At 49.0% G+C, this 9,234-nt stretch overlaps 1 protein-coding gene across 4 annotated transcripts; it reads right to left on the minus strand.

Annotated features, from left to right (window-relative positions):
* Positions 1-6,378: 6,378 nt before the first annotated feature.
* On the minus strand, positions 6,379-8,962 carry NUDT16 (nudix hydrolase 16). 4 transcript variants are annotated; one of them, XM_008266004.5, is made up of 4 exons: positions 8,750-8,954; positions 8,401-8,670; positions 7,470-7,681; positions 6,379-6,872 (listed from the first exon to the last, which is right to left on the minus strand). In XM_008266004.5, exons 1-3 carry the CDS (start codon positions 8,885-8,887, stop codon positions 7,502-7,504), a joined length of 588 nt encoding a protein of 195 aa, XP_008264226.2. In that variant the 5' UTR covers positions 8,888-8,954; the 3' UTR covers positions 6,379-6,872; positions 7,470-7,501. The 4 variants fall into 4 exon arrangements, with proteins under 4 accessions (XP_008264226.2, XP_089187307.1, XP_008264225.2 ...); XM_089331181.1 differs by lacking the exon at positions 8,401-8,670 and having other exon boundaries at positions 8,750-8,962; XM_008266003.5 differs by having other exon boundaries at positions 6,379-7,681.
* Positions 8,963-9,234: the final 272 nt, after the last annotated feature.

Genomic DNA, 9,234 nt, shown 5'->3' on the forward strand with positions numbered 1-9,234 from the left:
GAAATATCCAAAGGGACAAATATCATATATTCTCTCTGATCGGTGACAACTAACCGAGCACCAAAAAGCAAACCTGTTGAAGTGAAATGGGCACTATGAGAAACAGTGACTTGATCATCCCTTGTCCTGACTGTTGATGAACAACTTAATACTTTATCCCTTTTAGTATTTTTTTTGTTCTACTTAATACTATTGGTTGAACTCTTCAATTAACACACAATTATTCTTAGGTGTTTAAATTTAACTGAAAAGTGATCCCTGTTAAATATGAGTGGGAATAAGAGAGGGAGGAGATGTACAATTTGGGACGTGCATAATCGGACTTTCCCCAAACGGTAGAGTTAGAAATGTGCCAGGGGATTCCAATTAAATCTCTTCAAGGTGGCGTGTACCAATGCCATCTCACTAGTCCAAGGGATCAATTTTAGTTCACAATTGATCATAATGATAGGATTAATAGTCAAAGGAATCACATAAACAAGACTAGTGTCTGCTAATACTAACTGATAGAATTAAAAAGGAGAGAAGGATCCAACATGGGAAGTGGGATACACAGCAGACTCATAGAATGGCAGATGTCCTAAACAGCATTCTGGCCTCAGAATCAGCCCGTAAGGCATTCAGATCTGGCTGATAAGCCCATGAGAGTATTTTATGCATGGAAAGCCAAGACATTCTGGCAAAACAAAAACAAAAACAAAAACAAACACCTAAATGAAAGATCTCTGCAAGTGAGATCCCAGTGGAAAGAATGGGCCATCAAAGAAGGAGGTACTTTTCTCTGAAGGGAGGAGAGAATTCCACTTTGACTATGACCTTGTCTAAATAAGATCGGAGTTGGTGAACTCAAAAGGCTTCCATAGCCTTGGCAACCCATGACAAGAGCCTAGGGAGATTACTGACACCATAAACAAGAGTGTCAAATTGTTAAGTCAACAACAGGAGTCACTGTGCACTTACTCCCCATGTAAGATCTCCATACTTAATGTGTTGTACAATGTAAATTAAAGCTATAACTAGTACTCAAACAGTACGTAACACTTTGCGTTTCTGTGGGTGCAAACTGTTGAAATCTTTACTTAATATATACTAAATTGATCATCTGTATATAATGATAATTGAAAATGAATCTTTATGTGAATGGAATGGGAGAGGGAGCGGGAGATGGGATGGTTGCAGGTGGGAGGGAAGTTATGGGGGGAAAAAGCCACTGTAATCCAAAAGCCGTACTTTTAAATTTATATTTATTAAATAAAAGTTAAAAAAATAAAAAAAGCATGATGATGGTTGGCATAGGTTGGGGAGGGAAGAAAGGAGAAAGTTGATCAATGGATACTAAGTCAAAGCAAGATAGCAGCAAGAAGTTCTAGGGCTCTGTTGCACAGTAAGGTGACCATAGATTTCTCTCTATTAGAAAGAAAGGTAGTCTTTTCAATGTTTTTACCAAAAAGAAGGGTTACATTTTTAAAGAGAAGGATATGTCTCCCCCAGTTAAAAATTACATAATTTATGCATGTATCAAAACATCACATGGCAACCCATAAATATGTAAATCTATAAACGTGTGTAATTTTCATGTGTCAAAAAACATTTAGGGGCTGGCACTGTGGTGTAATTGATAAAGCCGCTACTTGTGACACTGGATTCCCATATGAGTGCTGGTTTGTCTTGTGGCTACTCCACCTCTGATGCAGCTCACTGCTAATGGCCAGGGAAAAACAGCGGAAGATATTCCAAAAGATTGGCCCCCTGCACCCACGTGGGAGACCTGGAAGAAGCTCCTGGTTGCAACCTGTCTGTGCAGTGGCCATTGTGGCCATCTGGGAAATGAACCACTGGATGGAAGATCTACCTCTCTCTCTCTCTCTCTCTAATCTGTGACTTTCAAATAAATATATTTTTAACAAATTTTAAAATGTGTAATAAAAATTAAATAAAAAAACAAACAGATGATGGAACTTGGGCCACCTCTGAAGGGAGAACAGGAGGCAGGGGTTTCTTTAGAAGAAACAGCCCATGCTGAGAAAGAGGGGTCCAGGCAGGGCAGAGGGACAAGGGAATCTCCTCTATGAGCTTCACAGCCAGAGAACCTGACCACATGTAGGACAGAAACCACGTGGTCCCACTTTCCTCCTGACATGGACAAACATGGTGGTTCCCACGCCCTGCAGTGGCAGGCACCATCTGGCAGAGGCCAGATATACAGAGATAAAATCACCGTGCAGAATCTTCTCTCTGGAAAAGCAACATAGCTAGCGAGGGGCAGACTGAGGCCTGGAAACACAGCAGGAAGCTCCTTCCCAAAGGCTCCAGACTGGAGGGAGTTTGAATGTCTGAGCATCTCCCCAGAGCGCTGAGTCACCCTGGTGCACACACACAAACACCGGTGTCCAACCCCACCAGGGCTGCTGCTCCCCACGGGCACTGCCAGCTGCTGCAATGGCACAGGCCACTCTGCTTCCACTCCGGAAAGGGTTCTACAGAGTCCCCTGGAAAAAGAGGCCCCAAGCAGGACTGCTGTCACTCACAGTCTAGTGCCCCCACCCTCACCAAGACTCAGAGGAGCACAACTGATGGGTTCATGACATCCTGGTGTCCAGCACCAACGCCCGGGTGTGGATGTAGGCAAAGGCCACGTAAACAGGGGTGTGTCGCTCCCCCTCTTCGTGGAGGAGCAACACAGGACCCTGCGCTGTTCTTTCGTCTGCTCGGCCCTCCCCGGGTTTGCTGCTGGTTCTTCCCGGGTTGGCTACTATCCCTTCCACCTCCGTGGAAGGGCAGTTCCCCCTGGCCGCATTCCCCACTTCCGCAGGGGAGCGGCACACCGCCGGCCGGCTCTCTCGGGGGCTGCACGGGTGTTCCTTCAGCTAGATGTTCCCCTTAGATGTTCCCCATAGATGTTCCCCGGTGCATGCCGTCTCTCTCCTCCTTTATAGTCCTCCTCCGCCAATCCTAACTCGGCTGCCCACACGCCAAGTACGCTGCTCTCCTCCAATCAGGAGCAAGTCCTACAGTTTATTAGCTGAACTGGAGGCAGCTGTGCGGAAGCTGTTTACTTCTCTCCCAGCGCCATATTGTGGGAGAGCAGATGCATAGAATAAGTCTTAATTCCAGTAACTCAGTCTAGTCCGGTTTGCTCCCCACAGGGGTGGAACAGGCGAGCGATGGATCTCATGCCTGTTGGAGAGCAAAGGAGCTGAAGAACTGCCTCCAATTAACCTAAGCACACAGGAAGTAATGTTAGGTCTGTGCCACATATTACAAACAGTACAGGAAGTGAACACCACATGTAAATTACAAAGAACACTCTCTAGCTGGGCTTTTCCAACAGACTGATGCAGTAGTTGTTCAGGGACTTGAAGCAAAGTATGGGCTCCAGAATGAGAACAAAGATAATACGTGCAGTTGACAGGACTCACTGCTCAGGGAGACGAAAGATAACACCAAAGAACAGCATCACAGCGGCTTTCCAGACTAGGACATTTGTAAGATGGGAGAATGCGCTCACACACAGTAGCAAAAACTTGACGGTTATCCACACTGACATGGAGTGTGAAAGCATGGCTATTACCCATACAGTTGTCTGGAGGACACTGATGTAGCAGGTGGATCCCAGGGAAGAACTGCTCAGTGGGAAGATGGTGTAAAAGATTAGTGAGCTGGTTGTGTACACAGCCTTCTAATATATCCACATTTAGTGCTAAGTAACTGTGCTAATGATGGCTGTGAAATAATACAGTTAACAAGTAAAAGTATGAGTTATGTAAAAATGAAATCATAAATAATTTGATTGATCACGCTAGATCATTCTAATAAAAGACAGCAGGGGTGAGGGAGAAACATAAAAATACACTACTTTTGCTGGGGAAATTATTGTGTATTGTTTGGGTTTTGATCTTAAGACTCCTAAATTAGGGAAAAATATGGAATTTTAGTAAAGCAGTGAGATTCTGGTTGAATAAAAAAGGATGGGCAGAAAATACCAGTCCATTCCAGTCAAAAGGCTGGGGATCTGCATGCTAACATCAAAATTCAATGTCAAAAGCATTAGAATTCTTACACTGATCAAGAGATCATCCCCAATGATCGTGTAATTTTTACAAATTTCACATCACACTGATTACAGCAACATCAACTGGCACTGCAGGTAGACACTGGAGCAGTAGCATTACGTGAGCACAGTGCCCTTCTGTCCTGGACAGAGAAAATGTCACCATACATGTATGTTTGGCTAGGAGCTAAATAATAAAAAGCCAATGACCATGAGAGTAATTAACATTCTATGGCACTCCCTGTGTGGCAGGCAGTATTCTAAGCTCCTTTTTATGTGTTAACATATTTAGGCCTTACAGTATCATTCAGGGGTAGGGATACTATTATCTTCATATGCCAAATAAAGGAAACCCAGGCACAAAGGTTAACAACATAATTGGCATATTCTGCCTAAAAATAAGTGCTGGACTCTAACTTCAAATCAAGAATGCACCTTGAAAGGTCCAGGAAACATTTATCAGATTGTCCTAACCTGCTGGTCCTCAGCCCCACCCCTCAGACCTTGGGTCTATCAAGAGTCGGAGTTCCATTTCTCTTCTTCCATTTCTCTTCCCTTTTATCTCGGCTTTCCTTAACCCACTTACTTCATTAAGAGACTATGGCAAGAGTGTGCAGTCTCTGAGGCCGGATCACACACCTCATGGGTTCCACCATGGTCTTCAAGAACACTTCTGGGAGCCTCTGCATTACCATGTAGGAATTCATCAATGCAGACTCCCATGTTGGCGAGGCCACATCCGGCACCCCCAGTCTATGCTGAGACTTGTCTTCCAGCCAAGTTTTCCAATGTGTGGCTCAGGTTGTCTTCAATTCTCCAGACAGGCCCTATATCCCTGTTCAACACCACTTGGCATACTTTTTCAGGCATCTGTATCACATGGAACAGAATCACCCAGTAGGGCCCATTAGACTTCACATCTACAAAATATTGAAATCTAATCAAGTGATGGCTGCTATGAGAACTGAGTTTTGGTTTGCCGAGATTTTTCCTTGGAAGACTCTTCCTACCCGTCACACTCCTACCTGTCACTGTCTCCCTCATACTTCAGTTTGAATGCTCTCCAGGAGGGCCCATCCAGAACACTCCAACCCAAAGCACCATTAACAAAGTGGTATGCTGAAGCTAAAACTTGATCTCATAGAAATAGAAAATAGAATGGTCACGAACACAGGCGAGGGTGGGGCCAAGAGGGACTTTGCATCTCCTCTTGCTGAGATGAGTGAGGCTGTCAGTGAAAAGCTGGTTAAACACAGCAGAATGGACAAAGCTGAGCTGTGAGCTGCAGTTTACAGTAGAAAACTAGATATCCAGGGGCCACCGCGATGGCAGAGCAGCTAAAGCCACTACTTGCAACACTGGCATCCAACAGGGGTGCTAGTTAACGTCCCAGCTGCTCCACTTCCAATCCAGCTCCCTCCTAATATGCCCTGGAAAAGCAACAGAAGTTGGTCAAAGTGTCTGGCCCCTGTCGCCCACGTGGGACACTCAGATGAAGCTCCTGGCTTTGGCCTATTGAGGAAGCAAACCAGTGGCTTAAAGATATAACTCTTTCAAGTGAATAAATAAATCTTAAAATAAAAAAATACTAGGTACCCAGCTGTGTGTAGGGGCACAGAGATCAGCACTTGGGTTGCATCTGTTCCCTGTTCACTGGGTGAAGAAGGAAGAGACAGGGAAAGGTTGGTTAGCACAAGTAAAAATATGGTTAGATGGGAGGATTAATTTCCAGCATTCTACTGCACAGTAGTATGACTATAATTAACATCAATTTATTGTATATTTAAAAATAGGTAGAAGAGGGGCCGGCGCGGTGGCACAATGGGTTAATGCCCTGGCCTTAACCCAGGAAGCACCGGCATCCCATATGGGCACAGGTTCAAAACCCTGCTGCTCCACTTCCTATCCAGCTCTCTGCTATGGCCTGGGAAAGCAGTAGAAGATGGTCCAAGTCCTTGGACCCCTGTACCCACATAGGAGACCCAGAAGAAGCTCCTGGCTCCTGGCTTTGGATTGGTGCAGCTCTGGCTGTTGAGACCAACTGGGGAGTGAACCATCGGATGGAAGACCTCTTTCTCTCTCTCTGCCTCTGCCCTCTCTGTGTTAACTCTGACTTTCAAATGAATAAATAAATCTTTAAAAAAATAGGTAGAAGAAAGGATTTTTGAATGTTTGCAACACAAAGGAATGAAAAATGTTTCAGGTGATAGATAGACTAATTGCCCTGATTTCATCATTACATATTATACCCCATATATATTCATAACTATTATGTGTCAATTAAATTTTTTCAATTAAAAATACAATAAACAATATTAAGACAGGACTATATCAGTTCCTTGTTTATTTCCTTCTTGACAACAAGTAATAGCAATCAATTAAATTATTCATATTATCTTCTTTGGCAAGCAGTCAGCAAAATATGACCAAGAGGCTGCCTACCTTCTTCTTACAATAAAGTATTATTGGAACACCGCCACGCTATGTTTATGCAGTATCCACATACATTTGACACAACAGTGTTAGCAGTTACCACAATTCATGTGGCCAATAAAGCCTAAACTATTTTCTGTCTAGTCCTTTAAGAATGCCAACACCTGCTGTGGAGCTGTGGATTGCCTATGGTTCTCCATGCATTTCAGAGCACCCGGCATTTAGTAGGTACATAACACCAGTCTGTTCCAAGAACTAAGTGCCTACAGGTCCAGTGATAAGTCTTCCTATCCTGGGAGGTTCTTTGGGGCAGGGCAGGGCTAGACAGGAGCTGGGTCAGTTCCCCTTCTGATCTTCCAGGGTCTAAGGGGCCCCAAAGACGACAGCCCTGGAAGAGAGGAACCAGGACTCCAGAGGCCTTAGGTTCAAGGTCAGTTCAAGGAGACCCACCCACTTCTTGACCCCTTCTGCTGTTTCTGGGGAAGAAAAGGGAAGGGAACGGCTCTCTCTTTCATGTCCCTCTGCTTTGGCCGACACTCGGGTAAGACTGGGCCCACTTTCAGAGAATACACAGTCCTCTGCCTCTGTCCTCCCCAAGAAACATGGGCCGGCTACACCCAGGGGAGCAGCATTCATCTCCTTCATAGCTCCTCCCACCCCAGCAAAGAGCAAGGTATAGTGACCGCCAGCCCCTGGTGCCACTGCCTGGTTAAAAGTTATCCTGGACGCGATGGGGTGAAGATGGCAGGCTGTATGGGCACGCCCATGCCTGTGGGCACCAGGTCATCTGTGTGCACATGCACAGGGTGCAGGCAGGGCGCAGGGCTGCACTGTGTCTTTGCCTCTGATGTCATGAGTTGGGTGCTCACAGGGTACTGCACACACATCTCCTTCTTTTAATCTGGTCTCACTTCTCATCTCTCAGGCACAGAGGGGAAAACCGTCCCCTGTCCCCACCCTGCACTCCCAGAACCCACGTCTTCACCTCCGGTTCCAGGCTTCCAGGGAGGGTGGTGTCTACTGAGGTCTATGGGCTGAAGTCTTACGGCCAGAGCCAGATTCCAGCAGTCCCAAGTCCTGCAGGGCTTCCTGTAGCTGCTCCCGGGCAGTGCCAATAAAGGAATTCTTCAGGAAGGCGGGCAGGCCTCCCACACCATCACGCAGGGTGTACAGGGGCACCCGCACCAGGCCCAGCACCTGGGAAGGAGGCAGACAGCAGACACTGGGATCCCCAGTAGCTCAACCCCTTAACCAAACCCTCTCTCTATGCGATCTTGCTACAGCAATCTTAAAATCTCAGCAGAACCAGCCCCAGTGCTCAGACCTCAGTGAGGCTCCACCTGCCACAGGCCAACCACCAGACATGGTACCCCGTTCCATAAATTCTACTCCTTCCCACATCTCTCCCAGACCCGTAGTGCCCCGACTCCAGGAAACTGGCTCAGTCTTTCACTGTGGCTCTCAAACCATGGAGTCTAGACCGCCTGTATCAGCATCACCCGGGAACCTGTCATAAATGCAAATTCTCGGGGCCTCCTCCTGGCCGCTAACCAGCAGCCACTGGGGTCAGGTTGCAGTAATCAGTGCTTTAACAAGGCCTACCCTCCCCCCCTCCGCGAGCGACTCTGATACTTGACAATGTAACTGGACAGCTTCCACCTAAGAAAACAGGGAGCCCCAAATTAAGGGCCTAGGTATCAGTATCACAGATAGGGAGGGGCGAGGAGAGGCCTTGGCAGGGAGGGCAGGTGGGCAGTATCACCCAGATGAGAACTGACCAGGATGAGCGCTACCAAGATGCAGGGGAGGTGGATAGGGGGCGTGGCCAAGACCACCTTTCAGATGGGCTTTTGGAGAACCCAGGAAGGCAAGGGGGCTTGGGTGAGGGGTTGGGGCGGGGCTCCAGCCGGCCCCACCTCCAGCCCGTGGTCCTTGGCCTGCGGGGCGCCGGCCTCCACGGCCACCAGCTGCTCCAGCTCCAGCCGCTTGGCGTAGAAGTGCGCCACGACGCGCTGCCCGGCCGCGGCGTGCGAGCTGCGGTAGTCGGCGCGCTCCACGCGGAAGGCCGACGCCGCCTCGCCCAGCTCCTCGCGCAGCTCCCGGTTCAGCCCGTCCTCCAGGCAGCCGTCCCGCGCGTCCACGAAGCCGCCCGGGAAGCCCAGGCGCCCGTCGAAGCGCATCTGCATCTGCGGGATGGGGGAGGCGGGTTGGCTGCGGCGCCCAGGGGAGAACGCGGGGCGGGGTGGCCCGGCGACCCCTCCTCACCAGCACGGCGTAGCGCAGCGGGATGCGGCCGAAGAGCTTGCCCGGGTCTGGCGCGTAGAGCATGGCGTGGCACGCATGCCGCCAGCCGGGCCCCAGCGCCAGGGCCTCGGACAGCTCCAACCTGCGGGACCCGGCCATGGCCAGGCTTTCTGCTCCACGTTCCGGGAGGCCTCCTAGGCAAAGCGATGGGTCATACCTTGGACCAATCTGAGCCCGGGCGAGGCCGCCAGGGCCAATCACTGCAAGGGTGGGGGCGGGACCTAGCTTGCTGAGGCGGGGCTCCGCTGACGAGCCTAGGCGCAGCCAATCAGGACGTGATTTGCTGCCCTGCTGAAGCTGGGAGGCGGAAAGCCGCCGGGTTAGGCCTCTGTCTTGAGAGTGGCTGGAGGCGTGGGCGTGGCGGGAGCCGGAGAGCAGGTGGTGACGTCATTGTCTGCGCCGGCGGAGTTGCCTGGGAGGTTAGAGGAGCTGGGAGGCTTGGAGGG

This window comes from Oryctolagus cuniculus, chromosome 4 (genome assembly GCF_051225735.1).
Source record: "Oryctolagus cuniculus isolate XC-2025 breed Fujian yellow rabbit chromosome 4, ASM5122573v1, whole genome shotgun sequence".
NCBI lineage: Eukaryota > Metazoa > Chordata > Mammalia > Lagomorpha > Leporidae > Oryctolagus > Oryctolagus cuniculus.

Coding starts and splice junctions, on each gene's coding strand:
- NUDT16 (XM_008266004.5), bottom strand. CDS start 8,887: ATGGCCGGGTCCCGCAGGTTGGAGCTGTCCGAGGCCCTGGCGCTGGGG. Junction 8,671..8,749: donor CGCTGCGCTACGCCGTGCTG/GTGAGGAGGGGT, acceptor CCCATCCCGCAG/ATGCAGATGCGCTTCGACGG. Junction 7,682..8,400: donor CCAAGGACCACGGGCTGGAG/GTGGGGCCGGCT, acceptor CCTCCTTCCCAG/GTGCTGGGCCTGGTGCGGGT.